Here is a 17,208-nt window from a genome sequence, read left to right on the forward strand (position 1 = left end):
AGTATTTATTTTTGTGTTACTAATAAGGAAACTAATAAATTCTATCCCAATCTCATTGAAAACGTTTCTGCTCATTGCAGGAGGGTTTGGACTAAATCACTTTTAAAGATCCTTTTAAGTCTAAACCATTTTATAGATTCTTTGAAATATCCTGAAGCAGTATGGAGATGCTACAGAGGGATCACTAAACACACTCTAGGAAAGACATCGCACACCAGCTAAAAGTGTTTCTGCTCAGCCCTGGGAAGAAACCAAAATCAGCTCACTGCATCACTGGTAAGCTCAGCAAAGCTTGGACAAGCAAGGCCACAGCTCTGAAACCATCCTGTGACTGCAAAAGATTTCAGAACAGCCAGTGGCTCTGCTGCTCTCTGCTCCATGCCCCCTTAGAAGTCCAGTTTGAGGAATAGATTCTCCCTGAGGCCCAGAACACCTGGTCCCAGGGCTGTGGGAGATGAAAGGCTCAGCCTCTAAGAAAGGGAAACAGTAGACATGGCTTGGGAAGGACTCCACATTACCTCCTCTAGCCAGGACAGGAGCTGTGTCTGTGGCTCATATGCTAGCAGGAACAGGTGACACACAGGGTCTGTTGAAATTGCACCACCACTCCCTATGAAGTCACTGAAAGTCAGTTTACCATCGAAGGGACCAGGGGTGGATGATTGCTGCCACCAGATACAGCCTGTTCACCTCAATCTGGGCAGGGAAGAAGCAGGGCAGGGGCCTCCATCACCAGCTGCATCCAGTCAGACCATGTACAGGCACCTTGGGTCCAACCACCTTCACCCTTCATGCCACAGACCACCCCTGCAAACCACAGGATGCACCCTGGGCTGTAGGCCTTGTCAGAAGCCAGGGTAAAGTTTCCAGAGTTCCCCACACCATCTCAGGCAGAGCCCTATTATAGGCATAAAATGTACAGAGTCAGGTCAGCCTTAAACCCAGCAATCTGGAGAGCATTCAAAAGAATCTGCTTTGCTAATTATCTGTTAATATAGCTGTTTGTCCCTGCTTGGCAGCGGCATGAGGCATCACCACAAGAGGCAGAAGATTGTAGTGGTCACATCTCATTTGCTCATTGGCACAGTGCTGATGGATGACAGCTCTGGCAGCACATTCCACCTACTTCTGCCTTTTGGCTTTCCATGCCACCAGCACAGCTGCTGGCAAAAGGTTCCTTCTGAGGCTGGGGAGGGCTCAGCTTGGAGCCTGCCTCTGTCTAAACACCAGAGAACTAGGTTGCTGTTGAAAGAAGATCTGGGCTTGAGGTCGGGTGGGCTCTGCTCCTGTTCCTGTGATTGAGTAACGCTGATGGACATCAAGGGGTCCTCAGAGTCTGGGAAGAACAACTTCAGCACAGTGTCTTCCCGGACATCAACTACCACGTGGTCTGGGAACTCAGAGATCTGCTGTGATAGCACTGCAATGGAAGTAGAGCCAGCCTTGTCATTCCCAGCTTCTTGCTGCTCTGCTCTGAACACCTGCCCACCACAGAGCCCATGTAGGGTTGAGGAAGAGTTTAGAGCTGGGGTGAGACAGCATAGCCAAACCTAGTGATCACCCTAGGCAAGGAGCTGATGGGTTGGAGGTGCCTGAGAGTTCAGGCTACTCTGAGGAAGGTGCTCTGCCCCAGAGGGCAGTGCTTCACCCCTCTGCCTGTGGGCACTCACCTGTAGCCTCTGTTGCTGTCTCTTGACTATCAAGATAGAAGAGGCTGGAGGAGACAATGAGGTTGAGGGACAGAACCAGGAGCTGGAAACAGAAGGGATCAGCACAGGCCTCAGCAAAGGATATGGACAGGCATTGTTAGCTGCAATAAGCACCCCTCTCCCAAACTTACAAGGACAACAGAAGGGCCTGAAGCCACTCACCATGCTGCTGTTTTTTGCTGTGCTTCCAGTGGTGGACTATGTCAGTGAGGCTGAGGCGTGTGGTTCCTACTGCTGCTCAGTGACCTGCAGGAGAGCAAGCAATGCAAGTTAACAGAGCGGCTGATCGAAGAGCTCCTCACCACTTTGCAGCCAGGCCACAATCTCCAGAAAAGGAACAGTCTTCCCCACCACATCTCCTGCCACGTCCTACAACAAGAACTTCTATATTCTGCTTATGTCGTACCTGCACCTTCTTCCCCAGCTTGTAGTTCTGACCTGTGCAGGCTACCACACTTCCCACAAAAGATGAGCAGCACAAGAGAAAACCAGAAACATTTTGCAAGTCAAAAGCAGGGACTTCACCAGAATCTCTCCTCAGGTAATCAGCCACCACTCCTGGGGCAAGGGGCAAATAAAACTGCCCCTGGGGTCTACAAGGCACCACCTGGAACAAAGCCCAGAAAGTGATATCTTACACTGGGGAGGGGTGAGACCTGCCCGGTCCTACAGAGAAGCACCAGACCAATCTTGAAGGATGCTTGCTCCTAGCAGAACACTAGCCACTCAGATCCATGATGTTAGGCTTTACTGCAAAGCAGCCTGACATGGAAAACATGCTGGACCTGGCAGGCCAGCACCTGGCTTGAACAGTGCAAGTTGAGAACCATCTCCAAACATAAGAGAGCAGGAACAGCTACGACTTGATCTTTTGAGCCATCTGAAGACAGTTGCTGTCCTACAGGGTCAGCCTCACATTCTGCCCAAGGTGGCAAGACTGCACAGCAGCACAGCCACTTGTGATCTGTTCCTCTCATTCCAGACTCACAACTAATGCCATTTAATCAGGCAAAAGGCTGCAATCTGTGACTGAGGAGGTCACATACTCATTCCTATCTGCTCATTATCAAGCCCTGAATGTTCTGTGCACCAAGCGGATAAAACAAAGATTTCTTCTTCCCCTCCCTACCAGCCTCCCTTCCGGAATGTCCTTGAAGGTCCCAGGAACTCAGCAAGCCAGATGTTGTTGACCACTCTGGCACAGAGCAGTAAAGCCTAACAACACACAAAGCACTGTCCAATAAAATCAACTTGGGGAAACTTGGGAGCCTTCCTGGCCAGGAACTCCTCCACCATTGTCAGCCTCCTTCCATGACTGAAGCAGTGACTTGTATTCCTCTATATCATTTTCAAGTCTGTATTATGATTGTTATATTGATACAACAAACCACATATTAAGACCTGTGTTAGGATCTGCAGAGTGCAGGTGACTAGAAACCATAAGTTAAGTTGAATTGAAACTATGATTTAATAGTCACCATTCTGCCAAGGATCTCCAAAGGAACCTGTCTGTCCCCTCAGCGTTGGGTGACACTGATTTGTGCAAATACCTGTTTGCCAGGCAGTCCATGTTGATCTCACTGTCCTGACTATCCTGGGCTGAGTGTTTCTGATGCACATTCTCCTGAAGATGCACTTCAGCCTGCAAGTATCATCTCTTGTTAGCAACAGCCCAGGGCATTGGCAATACAGCCCTCACAAACCCAACATGCAACGGCACTTAGGCTGCGTGATTCTCTGTCCCTCCCACACCACTGAATGAACTGCAGGAGTTCCAAAGCAAACCCTGGACTGCTTATGCAGCCAGCAGCTTCCCCAGTGTAGCAAAAATGAGGTACAACAAAGGGAGATGAAAAACACAAGAGCTCACAAGTCACTAGGTGAGCAAGAAAGAATAGGCTGTAAGCACTTGTGGTGCAAGCAGTCATGAGTGGGGAGACTGACAGCAGCCAGGGCTTACTGCTCTAACTGACCAGCAAGGCAGAGGCTGTTGTGTATATGGGCATTCCTCAGGCCTTGGAAGGAGGAAAAGAACACCAAGCTGTACTGCACACAGCCCCGGGGCACCAATATTCTTATCAATGTGCCATCCTGTATTTTCAAATCCCTTCTCTGGCTTGAAGCATTTAAGTGGTCCCTATCTGTTTGGGAATGACAGCCTGTAGTGAGAACTCACTTTGAGCAGTGGCAGATTGGTTGGTAGGGCAAGAGTTTTCTCCAGGACCTGCATCTCTGCCTCTGACAGGACCAGCCCTGGCATGCTGGGCTAGAGAATAGCAAAAATACATCTACTGAGAATGTAAAGTAAAGGGAGTCCAGCCCAGGCAGAGGGCACACACAGAAAGCACACAAAAGCTCTCCCAAAGCAGCATCATGCTTTCATCAGGAGCCACGCCAGGAGAGGAGGGGAGAAGTGAGCAGAAGCAAAAGCTGAGGCCCTCACACATGGCAGTCAGTACCTGTGCAACAACTTCAGGCACAAGCTGGGGTCCGGCACTCACAGCAACAGGAATGGGGAAACAGGACCTCTCTTTTGCAGCCATACTTGTGCCTTCCAAATCCATCCATGTCTCTGGGGAAGGAGAGTCAAGTACTGGGCTTCAACAAGGCAACACCTGACTAGCCAATTTGAGTAGCACAAAACCACGATTTTACACACAGAAAAAAGCCTCTAAACTTGTCTTTCCCTATTGTTGCCTGGCACTCATCCAAAAAAACCCCACAGTGGGACTGCTTTTGTGTCTGTAGTCAAGACAGAAAGAGGCCATGGACTTACCAAGCTCAGTGGAAGCATCTCCTTCTGCCATGTCAGAGCTCATGTTTTCCAGCATAGACATATCCACAGGGCAGGAATAGTTGTGATCAATATGCACAATGTCTGAGTTCCAACAGCTGCTGTCAAAGTTGCTGCCAGGGCTATAGAACAGATGCTGATATTCAGAAATGCTGCTGTCACCGTCAGCAAGCAAATATTCCTGCAGCATTTCTAGCATGTCTCCAGAAGGGCTCAGCATGGAGGCAATTAAGTCATCAATCTCCTCATTCAGGAGCTGTGGAGAAAAACCTTTTACTCAGTGGGGACTCAAACTTCCTGAACCACAACCTAGCAGTGATTCCTCCCAAAGAACTCACCACAGGCTCTGATATGCTACAGTCTTCCATGAGACAGTTCTCCTCCCCTAGGATTTCGGGGCAGGGAATATCATCCATCAGGAGGAAGTCAATGAGATTCTGACCTCCCAGGGCAGTCACTTGCTCTTCAAACAACATCTGATCAGGAAATTCAAAACTGAGCAGAGGCATAGAGGGAGATATTAGTACTCCTTCAAGATGTCCCCCAGCCCCTATGGACAAAGGCTCCCCCTCCAATGGCACCATCTGCCAGGACCCTGCAGTGATGACCAACCCACAAGCACAGAGCCCCAACAAGGCTACTATAGCAGCACTGGTAGACCCACCACACTAGTTTCCCCACCAAACTACTGGGGCCCATCCACAGGAGCCATGCTCCACCGAGAATGCAAAAGTTTCAGAAAGAAGAGGGAAAGTAGAAGGACCTCAGACTTTCTGTGATGGGAAAGCATGCATAATTCTCCTGTTCCACTGAAGATGGTGTACCCCCAGCATGCAGCCAACAAGGCCAGCCTCCTGTTGCAGGTAAATTTTTAAGAGAAGTCATCACTGTGGAGTGAATTGAAAGTGTTTTATTAGTAATCAAATTACAATTAATCAGTGATTGAATAGAAATGAAACAGCAACCAAAAAGTGATTGATAATTGAGTAGTAATTAAACAGTTTTGACAATTATTTAAATGATGATTTAAACAGTAATTCAGACAGTGGCCAAACCTCTACTACTTAAGACACTCGTAATAATTAAGCTATAGCTGAACACGTGTATATAAATGTTGCTAGCATAAAACACACATTTAGGTCAAAAGTAAAATGCTTACCTCCCTGTAGGTCTCAAGTGCCAGATAAACAGTCCCTCACCCTCAAGAGGCAACCAAGAGGTGTCCCTGCTCAAGAGTACATCACTAATGTGTAGGAGAGTTTAGAAGGTTTTTATAGGCATTTATAGAGCAAAGAAATGGACTTGTATTCAAACTCCGCCTTGGTATTTGTGCAGATGGCAGTGTTAGTTTTGTCTAAGTCCCCGCTCAGGCTGGTGCTGTTATCTTCTGATAAGACATGGCCTAGGCCTGAGAAGATGCATCCTAACATGGTTCTCACGGTTTGCACTGCAGAGTTGGTCTTGGTCAGGCCTGCTTGTTTGTGGTGCCTGAACCAAAGCACTGCTCCAGCAGTCAAGAGTGGGGGCATCTGTCATACTTCCCCATTAGCACTGTTAAGCTTTCACATCTAGTTGGCATGGGTCACAGTACGAAGAAAAAAAAAAAAAAAAGACCAAGGCAGACCCCATCCACAGGGCTGCTGGGCCAGCTGCCTGGAAGCGGGAAGCCGGTGTGCGAGGCTGCCCTGCAGATGGCACGGCCAGCACAGCCTTACCAGCGGAGAGTGGCACGCTGACAGGAAGGGAAGCTGGGTCGAGATCAGGCAATGTTTCCAGAGACTCCGAGTATGTTTTACCCAGGATGCCTGCACTGGGCCGGGAAGGGAGGACGAGAACATGAGCACAGAGCAGCAGGTGAAGTAAAAGGAAGGGTGACACGGTAATGGTTGGCAAGAACAGTCTCCTTCGCCAGGACACCAACACGAGGGAAGACCAGAAGCCTCCCACAGCCCTAGCCGCGGGGTCGGCCCACGAGCAAGCAGGGCGCCACGCTGCCGGAGGCACGGCAGCAGCCTGTGAGGGCCGAACAGCATGGCCCGAGGCCTGGCAGCGAGAACCAGAGTGGGCAGAGGTCCGCAGATCCAGGCGGCCCGCGGGCAGGTTGTCAGCGCCGGAGTAAGTATTCTCGTGGCCGGCTGCGCTCGACCCTGCCGCCTCGCAGAGCCCCGGGGCCGGGGTCGACGTAAGGGGAGGGCATAGGCCCCAAGGCCCCGGTGCCCCCATTCCGCCCCTCAGCTCAGCGCGATACGGCCCGGCTCGGCCCGGCCGCCTCGGCAGTGATGTCACCCCGTCGCAGCCGGCCCTTCTCGCTCGCAGCCCCGCCCCGCCGGGGCTCAGCCGGCGGAGCCGGTGGGGGCGCCCATTGGCCGGTGGCGCAAGGGTGGCGGGAGCGCACGGCGGGGCGGCGTATGCGTCGCGGCCGTGCGGAGGCCCGAGAGTGCGAGCAGAGGCGAGAAGCACGGCCCCAAGACATGGACATAAAGCTGTGACCAGCCCCAGCCCGCAGGGCGGGCTTCGTGGGGCACCGAACAGCACGTAGCCCCGTGTGTGAAGCCGACATTGCCGGGGGGGCGGGAACCGGGCGGAGCGCAGCCCCGGGGTACCGTGTCGAGCCGTGCCGCCCGACGGCGTCGTGGCTCGGCGCATGCGCGGCGGGAGGCGGCGGGGCGGGAAGTGGGCGGTGCCGTCCCGCTCCCCACCGCACAGCTTTGGCGGGGCTGCCGCCGCGCTGCTTCTGCTCGCGCACAGGTACGGGAACGGGGGAGACACAGGGGCTCGGTAAACGGGAAAGGGGTGGGGGACGGAACACGGGAGGCACAGTGACCGGCAGCGCCCCTGCCCACGGGGGGCTGCCGGAAACGGATGTCTCGGGGGGAGCCTCCCTTCCCACTTAGCGGGCTGTAGGGAGGAGTGGAAGCAGTGTCCCGGTTACTGGAGCCTCCCTGCTCCCACCGGAGCACATTCCCTGGCTGCGGTGACCTAGGGGTTTCCTGCTGTCGTATTCGCCTAGGCTTGGTACTGGGGCGCGCCCTATGGCCCCATGGACCTGGCAGCTCCCGAGCACTGATAGACTCAGGTATCCCTGGTGCAAAACGGGCAAGCACGGCCGGACCGGGCTTGCTTCCGTTGATCCTGGCCCTATACTTGCCCTTCCCCCCAACAACCGCCGCCGCCACCTCGGCCCAAAGACTCCCCTTGCCAGGCCCGAGCCGGCATCCCGGCCTTCAGGGTGCGCAGGGGCCGATAAGGAGAGTCCTGGCCTCGGCCACGAGCCCTGCCGTCGGAGGAGAATGCACCTCGGTGCTGGCCGGGCAGTATTGACGAAGCTTCCTTGCTCACCCTGCCTGTACGCGGAGGGGAAGCGAGTGGGAAGAGTGTTTGGCCTGCTGCGCGGTTTTGGGTGGGGACGCCAGAGGCTACGCTCCTCATAGTTACCCCCGGCAGCGCCTACCGATCATGCTGGGACGGACAGCTGGTCGTAGTCTCCCGGGACGGGGCGCTGGGGTGGGACACATGCATCTGGGGTGGGTGCTGGTGGGGCGGGGATGAGCCTGGGTGCCCACCATGCCCTGGCTAAAGAGGTGAGGGAAACCCTAACTCGTTCTCTGCCTGATCCCTACCCAATCCTGTTCCCTGCCGAATCCTGCCCGTGCCCTTGCGAGCTCCCTGGCCCTTTGAATCTGCCGGCAGGATGTCTACATGCTTCTGCTGTGGCTTCATCACTGGCCGTTAGACCCATATTTGGTAGCAATAACTGTTTACTCCGTTCTGCTCTCTCCCTAAGCCTCGCTGCTGAGAAGGGGAGGGGACATATTTTTGGGATCTTCAGGTTTGCTGAAGCCCACGGATTGTCTGGTACAGGGTCCAGAAACCTCCCTGCAGGCCAAGGGGCAAAAATGCTCAAAGTGCTAAATGAGCAGGCCACTGTGTGGTGAGCACTAGCCAAGCATTTAGCTTGCTTGCCAGGCAGCAGGAGTTTATAGCGTCCCAAAGTGGCACATCCCATCAGAATTGAGAAAGAGGAGCAGAAAGGTATTTTTGAGCTGAGTTTTGCAGAGTGCTGGATGGACAAATACCCCTGAAACCTGGTTGCACTCTTCTGTCACTTTCACCGTTCTGTCTAGCCAGCAGCAGAGCAGCAGGCAAGTTGGTTGCCCTGGCAACCTTGTGTGCCCAGACTAGAGCACGTGGTGGTCTTTGGAGGCTGTGGGAGTACCTGCTACCCTTTGAGCCCTGTTTGCAGGGTGCTGTGCTGCAGGGCTGGCTCACTAAGTGCAAGGGGCTGTGGAGAGAATCCTGCCCTTGCTTGCCCCCATGCCTGCCTTGGTGGTAGGCAGCCCAGGAGTGCTGCTGTTTGTGCCCCCTCATTTTGGAGGGCAGAGAATGCCTGTCAGGAGTGGATAGGCTCAGGAATTTGTGGGAAATACAGATAGCGCTTCACCATGGTATGGGTGAGCTTGTAGACAGGCTCGGGCTGCAGCCTTGCTGCCCATCCCCTGCCTCATTCCTGCACCAAGCAGGGCTCCCCTCTCTGCAAGGGCGAGAGGATGAACCAGCCCCAGCCATAGGTATGTTGCAGAGTTGCCGTGAGCTGGGCTCGCTGGCTGCTCACGCTCCTCAGGAACAATCTTGGCCTCAGCTGGAAGAAACCGTCTTCCTGTCTGACATGGACATGCGGCTGGGAAAGAGGAACTGAGCTGAATTGGCTCAGCAGCCTGTAGCACCATCACTAGCCAGGGCTGCCAGCTCAGCCTTCCTATCTGTGTGGCTGAGCCACCTGTGCCCTTGGTGCCTGCCATGTATACTAGTCCCATACCAGAGAACTTGGCCAGAGCCTGGTCCGGCCTCTTACCAGGTTAATTTTTGACTAGTTTCATTGTGCTGTTTTGCAGACACTGATGAGCCAGCAAAGCCGCTGCTGGCAGGCATCATGGTGAACTGGTAGCCGCCTGGCTGTGTCTGTGGCAAACCCCAGCAGTGGGGTGGTTTGCAGCTATTAAAGCTTCCTGCAGCCAGATCCCAGTCTGGGAGTGGTCGTGAGTGGGACCTTTCCCAAGTAAAATTTGGCATTACTGTAAAAAAAAACAAAAAAAACCCCACAACACAACTAATAACAACCCCAAACTCCAAAACTTGAAGGGAGTCTCCTTTAGAAAGAGCATGTTAAAAATGGCAAAATTGTTGCATTTGGAGATTTGCAGCTTGTTCTGGAAATTGGCTGTTAGTGTGCTAGCAGGCTGCTATTTAATTGTGGTGGGGTTTTTTTTTGGGGGGGGGGAGAGGGGGTTGGGGTTGTTTGTTGTGTTTTGGGATTTTTCTTTTAAGATACCAACCCTCCTCTGTAACTGTTCTTGCCATGCTGAACTCAGCCAGTACAAATATAGCAGTTTTGTCACGTGATGGAAAACTTGCTCTCAGTGGTCCCGGCAGTGACGCCGTAGTTCCTTGGGCGCTGCCTGCCTATGGCCATCCCTGCCTGTGCTGCCCCTGCCTTGAAGCAGAGCCCAGAAACTTCCACCACCGGGATCATTTTGTTCACCTGGTGTGGGGTGAGATGGGAGGCAGCCAGAACAGCTCTCTGGGAGTGTGGGACCCCCTCAAGCACCCACACCACCATTTTGAGTTTGGCTGAGGAGCATGCTCATGGCTCGATGGGTTGCATGTAGCTTGCTATAAAATGCAGAAGTGTGTTAATCTGGCAGCTGGCTGGCCGGCTCCCTGCTCCAGTGCTTTATCTGACTTTGCATACCAACAACCGATTGATTTTGGGTTTGCTTGCTCTGGAGGCGAGCCAGCACAGAAATTTGGTATATGTTCATCAAGACTTGGTTTGGGGTTTTTTTGGTTTTTTTTTTTTTTTTTTTTTTATTTCCAGAGGGACAGCTTGAATTTTGCAGTTCTTTATTCCTTTAGTTTTCTGCTTTGCAGCGCCAGGCTCCCGCAGTCTCATCCCCATATACAGCCTAGAGGGGAGAGGTCTGCAGGGGCCAAACCCTGTCTTGGTACACTCATGGAAGGCAGTAGGTTTGTGAATGCGGTGTGATAAAATGCTGCATTTGCTGACTGATCTCCAGGGTTTGAAGAGGTATACTTCTTATGTAGCAGAGAGTGTTTCTGCTTTAGACATTGATGTCAGTAAAGTTCAGCTCGTGGAGCTTCAATTATTTCCATAAAATACTGGAATTAAAAAAAAATCATCTCCCTTTTCTCTGAGAGATTCTTTGATGTCATTAGCACCTTCCCTGCTGACCTCTGTCAATTTTATGAGAACTCAGGAGTGGGGAGGCTTGAGCAGTCATCCTCTTGTGAGCTCTTGGAAAGTGTGGTAGCCCCTGTAAAGAGTGTGTTTGGTGGTGCCTCTATGTAGGGCCTGATCTTTGGGTAGCTTTGGGAGGGCAGGAGGAGTCTGCAAAAGTGGCCAGGCATGGCCTGGCTACTCTGGGTTCTTCATTGCTGTCCAGTCTCCCCTCTCTTTCCTCCATATTCTCTGACCTTGTCCTATCAGTGGCATGTTCTCCTTTTCCTGCAGAGGGATGGAAAGCAGCTTTATGCTCAACTTGAGCATATTTTTAGATACAGAGAAGATGGCCTTGTGACCAGAGCAGCCTGCCCTGCATATGAAATGTCCTGAAAGCCTTATCTACATCTGTTCCTCCTCTCTATCTCCACAGCTTTGCTGATGTTTCTGAATAGATGGCAATGGCACAGGCTGGCCTCTGCCATGTCCTTCCTGCTGCAGCCAGGCTCCGTCACTCCAGACCAAACATTCCTTGTCAGTGGAGCCAGTGGGGGCCACGGGCCTCCGCAGAAACATTGCTGAACAGCTCAGGAATGTGGAGCTGGAGCTGCTCCATGTGCTGGTGGAGGCGGCACGATCCTCCGTCCCTGCCTCCCACCCCACCGGCATGGCTTTATGGCTCTGTAGGAGCAGGACCCCTGCCCTCTGACTCCTGGCCAAAATCTGATGCAGGAGCTTTTTATCCATCACAGATCTTACTCTTAATCGACTCAGGTCATGCAGGCTAGGAGCAGCCTGCATTGGTGTACCACCTTCCATGGGAGCCCACAGCTGGCAGCATTGGGCAGAGATGCACAGGGTCACCATGTGCTGCTGTGGTGTGAAAGAGACTGCCAGCAAGTCTTGCCCAAGAGCATTCCTGGGACAGGCTGGGGATCCACGTGGCCAAAAACCTTTCCCTGACAGCCATAATAGGAGTCCTGTTAGGATAAAATCAATCTCGAAGAGAACAAGCAGATACAGTGTGACCCACCAGTGCCCTTGCATCCTCCCACCAGCCCAGGTTTAAGGAAAAGGCAGCCTGGGTTTATGCAGAGCAGGGGACTCCTCCATGAGCACTCTCAGTGAGGTGAAGAGTCATGTCACTGCTGGAGAGCTTAGGGCTGCAGTTGGCTGGAGATGGGGAATGTTAAAGGCAGGGAACACTGGGCCGGGCAAAGGACCAGCAAAAGGACCCTGAAGCATGTGGCAACCTGGCAAAGCACTGAAAGTTGCTGCACAGCAGGTAAATCCACTTAGGAAAGGGCACTTAGAAGCCCTACAAGCTGCATCAGGCAAATAAGGGGCTTATTTACAACCCTTCTGCTACTTCTTTCTGGTTGATACAAAATTATTGCAGTTCTAATTACATGTTATTAAACATCATCCTTTGGAGACCTGTTGAGGGGTGCTTGCTCTGAAGCTGATCTATGCAGTCCTTCAAGCTTGAAGCTGATCCTTTAAACTGGACCCAGCTAGGGGCCTGTTTTAGATGATCTGGTGCAATTCTTGTGTGCCCTTGCATTAAAACCTGCAGCAGCTGGTCCCCCTGGGTTTGTGCAGTAGCTGCTGCCATAGACCCTGATCTTTGGTGTGAGTGATGCTTTCCCCAGGTAATTATTTTTAATGAGTGAGTTTGGTGTCTGGTGTCCTTATCTCACCTCCCCGAGCAGCTCCAGGCTTTTCCGTCCCGTGGGTCTCTCTCTGCTCAGGCTGCCAACTCAATACAGTCTGCTGGCAACATGGGGGGCCCTGATAGCTGGGGCATGTCCCTGCCAGCTCTGGGTCAAAGCTTGGTTTTCCTCTTGTGGCTTCTGTGTCATGGCAGGTTTAATTATAAACCCTTCTGTCATGCTCTCCCAGCTTATCTTGTGTGCTCCTGCATGCTTACTTCCTCCTCCCTGGCAGCATCTCCCCTGGGTACCAGCTGCTGTCCTAGAGGCAAGTAAAATCAGCTTTGGAACCGAGGGATGAGAGAACAAGGGTCTCCACACTGGCTGGAGACCCCAGGGTCAGCACAAAACTGGAAAGTGAGAGTCCCTCATGGGCTACTCACTGTGGGGTGCAGACCTTGCTTACCAGTAGAAGCTGGACTCTGGCTTTCAGGGAGCAGAAGTGCTGCTGGAAAGGAGGGGAAGGAAGGACACCGTGCACCAGAGGGGTTGCAGTGAGAGCTAACTTGTCTGTCTCCTCTGGCAGGTGACAGAAGAGTGGGGACAGCCCAGCTGCCACAATGGTTGCCCTCTCGCTGAAGATCAGCATTGGCAATGTGGTGAAGACAATGCAGTTCGAGCCCTCCACCATGGTCTATGATGCCTGCCGGATGATCCGTGAGCGGGTGCCCGAGGCTCAGATGGGACAGCGTAAGTCCACAGTGGGGCTGGCTGCTGTGCCAGGGCCACCCCAGCTTAGCTCCTGGCATTTCAATTTTCTCTCTTTCCTCTCCTGTTTCTGTGGCTGTCTGGGTTTTCCCAGAGCAATGGAAGGGTGGGGGGAGCAAGATTCAAGTCCTCTTGCCCAGGTGAAGTGGGGCACAGAGCTCCTCAGGCTCCCTTCTTGACACCCCAGAAAAAATCTGGGAGTTTGGAAGGTAGGAAACTACGTTTGGAAGCGAAATACTCATCAAGCAGTTTGATCCTGCTTCCCTTTCTGTTTCCAGTTCTCTGTTCTACTTGCATCTGTCACCACAAGACAGGACCAGGTGGCTTTAAACAGTTGTAGGGGTCATGGTGAGCATTAGTAAACCATATAAGTTAATTTTTCCTTTCTTCAGTGATATGTAATCCTCCATTGGGTCTGTCCTCTACTGTCAGCTCTCTGACAGACCTGTGCTGGTGCTCCATTGCCATACTAAGCCTTGTCAGCTTGGATATTTTCCTGCTGCCACCAGGCTCAAAATTAAGTTTACAGCTCACGAGCTCGTGATGTGACTCACGTCTACGCAGATGCGGCCTATCCTCACCGGGGATGAGGACACAGGAACACTGGGACATCATTGCAGGGGCTCTCCTGGGTTCCTGCTGCCCCTGAAAATGCTTGTGCCACAGGGGAGAGGCAGCAAACAGGAGGTCAGGAGTCGTGGGAAGAAGAGGGGAAGTGCTGCAACATCTGGGAACAGCAAGTTCCTTAAGGATGAAAGGAAATGCCTTCTCACACTGTGCCCAGCTGGCCAGCTGTCCAGCAGAGCACGGCTTTCAGTTTCAGAGAAGGACTGGATGTTTGTGTGCATAGGAGGCCGTAGCAGTGTTGGAAGGAGTACTGCATTTCCTGCTCATGGGTGTGAGCCAGCATGCTTTAAAGAAAAAAAAAAAAAGGCAAGGAGAAAGCCTTAAAGGGAACTGCTTATTCCTGAGTTCCTTTTCAGTTGCTCACAGCTTTTCTTTTCCTATCAGTTCCTTGCAGCTTTTATTTCTCTTTGCTCTCCTTACCCAGTGGCACTTGTGGGTCCCTTTTTGAGCTGCTGGGGTTTTTGTGACATTTGGACTCAGGGAGCTTCAGTGTAGGTTTCCAGTTCTGCTCTTGCTCTGTCTCAGGAAATGCCTCTCCCCACCCAAGCTATGGATCTGGGGCAAGCTACTCAATTTTCGGTGGTTTAGAGTTATCCTTCTGGAATTTGCTGTGAAAAGAAGTGTTTGTTTGTTTGATTTTCTCAATTTAAAAATAAAATGGCAAGCCTTCAAGATTTTTCTGCTCCCTGTTTAGTAGGGATCCCACTGGCAATGTTAACCAGGCAGGAGTGGGGCGGCTCAGGAATTTGTCCCTCCCCGCAGAGAGCTGCCAACAAGATGACGCATTATAAACACAGCCAGCCAAGACAGCCTGCAGCACAGGGTTGTTGCAGAGGTGGAGAAGAACCTTTCCTGCGGCAAAGCCAGGCGTGGTCCTGGCTTCTTGTAGCAGGAGAACAGGGCTATCCCTGTGGGCCCAAGCCAGGGTGCCTGGCTCCAGCCGCAGCACTTTCACTGGGTACCTCAGCTTTGAGGGAGCACCTATTTACCACCTCTAAGACCTTGTAAGCCTTGATCCCATCCTTCTTCAGGGTTCTCTTCCTCGAATGGATGAATCCCAGCTCCTTTGCTCCCTTATACCATCACGAGAACTGCCCCTCTCTGTATCTTCTCAGACTTTGCTGTGGCCTAGAGAGGTACAGAACACCACCATGGAGTACTCAGTGTGGATGTGCCCAGGTTTTACAAACTAGCTGTCACCACCCATCCTGGTGATCCCCAGCATTTTACTACTTTGATTTCACCAATGCTACACATTACACCAAGAGTTTCAGTGAGCTATCAGCTGCAACTCCAAGCTCTTCCTTCTGTTGTGACTGTTAGTTCCAAGTTCAGCATTGCATAGGCATGCTTCAGAGTATTTTTTTGTGTAGATAACTACAGTAAATCATGTACCTGAAAGCTTGCTCTCCAGTTTTGTGCCCACTCCTTAGGTTCAGGCTCCAGCCAGTTCGTGGTACTGCTGTGCACTGATGTACATCACTGGGCACAGATTAATATTTTAGTGGCCCTATCCTGCTCATGATTACCCTTGCAGAAACTTTACCTGTTTTTCAGCCAATGATTTTGGGCTGTTCCTCTCTGATGAAGACCCAAAGAAAGGGATCTGGTTGGAGGCCGGGAAGGCTCTGGACTACTACATGCTTCGCAATGGGGTAAGCATCCGTCCCCTGTCCTAGCTGGCACCTGTCTTGGCTCTGCCCATGGTGTGGAATTGGTGTGGGTGCCTTACTGTGTGACCTCTCATTGTGCCCTGAACAATTACACTGGGAAGAAGAGAACTGTTGGGATGATGGTGAGATGTGGGCACACTGTGCTGGTGCCACTGCTGTGCTCTGCTGTGCCCACAGGACACCATGGAGTACAAGAAAAAGCAGCGGCCCCTGAAGATCCGCATGCTGGATGGGACAGTGAAAACAGTGATGGTGGATGATTCCAAAACTGTCACAGACATGCTCATGACGATCTGTGCCCGGATAGGTGAGAAAAGGGGGCAGCAACAAGAGGGAGGTGGGGAGAGATGGCAGAGTCTGATGGGGGCTACTAAGGCAGCAGCAGGAGCTCTGCAGCAGATGGCCTGGCAGCAGGTGTGTCCAAGAGGTCCATTATGCTGGCAAAGGGACACTTACTGCACCCTTGTATTGCTTCATGCTCCGTATTTGGCAGCAGAGTCGTGATGAGCTTGGTCCTCTATTCCTCCAGGCATCACAAACTATGATGAGTACTCTCTTGTTCGGGAGATCATGGAAGAGAAAAAGGAGGAGGTTACTGGCACCCTCAAGAAGGACAAGAACCTGCTGCGAGATGAGAAGAAGATGGAGAAGCTCAAACAGAAGTTGCACACAGATGATGAGTGTAGGTACCCACATGTGCTGGGATTGGGGTTAGCCCATGCCAAGGGCAGCAGGGAGGGAAGCAGGGACCGCTGCAAGGGAAGAAAAGCCAGTACAGGAAAGTGGAGAGGACTGTGATGAGAGAACATGTGCCCACACTCCCTGGAGGCCCAGGATGTGCGATGGGTGAAATCTGCGATGCACTAGCGGGTGCTCTGCATGAGCTGCCCTGGCACTGAAACCAGACCTGATTTGGTGCCCATTCCTTCTCATGCCGTGGTGATGATTGCAGTGAACTGGTTGGACCACGGCCGTACCCTGCGTGAGCAAGGCATTGATGACAATGAAACGCTGCTGCTGCGACGCAAGTTCTTCTACTCTGACCAGAACGTGGACTCACGGGATCCAGTGCAGCTCAACCTACTCTATGTGCAGGTATGGCTCCCTGGAGCATCTGGCTCTGCTGCCCCACACCGGCCCCTTACCAGCGCTGGTTGTTGAGGCTTTATTTTGGCCAGGAGCCACTATGAGGGACACTTCAGGATGCCCAGTTATCTTCTGAGTAACAGCACTCTGGTAGTATCAGCCCTGCCCTCTGTGTACTCTAAAGCTCTCCAGGGGATCCTCTGTTTCCTCTCTGTCATCCTGAGGTCCTGTTGCTGTTCCTCTCACAGACTTGGTGATGGTATCTGTCAGGGACAGCCTGGCCCTAGACCCTTCTTGTTTTCAGGGCCCCTTCTTCTAAATCTGGAAAATGGGTCCTACTTGGTCTGAAGGGGAATGGTGCCAGGGCTGTGTAGCTGCCCTGACCATGGCAATGTCTTCTCTTCCCATCCAGGCTCGTGATGATATCCTGAACGGTTCCCACCCTGTCTCCTTTGACAAAGCCTGCGAGTTTGCTGGCTACCAGTGCCAGATCCAATTCGGGTCACACAATGAACAGAAGCACAAGCCAGGCTTTCTGGAGTGAGTGTCCTAGGGAGCCCCAGGTGGCTTGAGTAGCTTGGCAGCCCCCAGCACTGCACTGGTACATGGGGGCTTGGACATGTGGTTGTCTCTGGGGTGACCTCTTGCCTCGCTGCAGCAC

The 17,208-nt window shown here is 52.4% G+C and overlaps 2 protein-coding genes across 2 annotated transcripts in view; one reads left to right on the forward strand and one right to left on the reverse strand.

The window, feature by feature from the left end:
• Positions 1-978: 978 nt before the first annotated feature.
• On the reverse strand, positions 979-4,979 carry LOC128979309 (cyclic AMP-responsive element-binding protein 3-like protein 4). The gene is given in 10 exon segments (XM_054397526.1): positions 979-1,174; positions 1,176-1,234; positions 1,236-1,420; positions 1,671-1,752; positions 2,083-2,164; positions 3,260-3,351; positions 3,886-3,975; positions 4,169-4,281; positions 4,486-4,759; positions 4,842-4,979. Coding segments are annotated over 10 exon segments (1,311 nt in total).
• Positions 4,980-7,215: 2,236 nt separating this feature from the next.
• TLN1 (talin 1) overlaps positions 7,216-17,208 on the forward strand; it is a 35,943-nt gene continuing 25,950 nt past the window's right edge. Inside the window, exons 1-7 of the mRNA XM_054397485.1 lie at positions 7,216-7,251; positions 12,980-13,143; positions 15,346-15,443; positions 15,639-15,768; positions 15,991-16,143; positions 16,414-16,556; positions 16,960-17,087. Of these exons, the coding sequence (XP_054253460.1) occupies positions 13,014-13,143; positions 15,346-15,443; positions 15,639-15,768; positions 15,991-16,143; positions 16,414-16,556; positions 16,960-17,087 (782 nt within the window). The 5' untranslated portion in view covers positions 7,216-7,251; positions 12,980-13,013. The remainder of the gene's footprint in view (positions 7,252-12,979; positions 13,144-15,345; positions 15,444-15,638; positions 15,769-15,990; positions 16,144-16,413; positions 16,557-16,959; positions 17,088-17,208) is intronic.

This window comes from Indicator indicator, chromosome Z, assembly GCF_027791375.1.
Source record: "Indicator indicator isolate 239-I01 chromosome Z, UM_Iind_1.1, whole genome shotgun sequence".
Classification (NCBI taxonomy): domain Eukaryota; kingdom Metazoa; phylum Chordata; class Aves; order Piciformes; family Indicatoridae; genus Indicator; species Indicator indicator.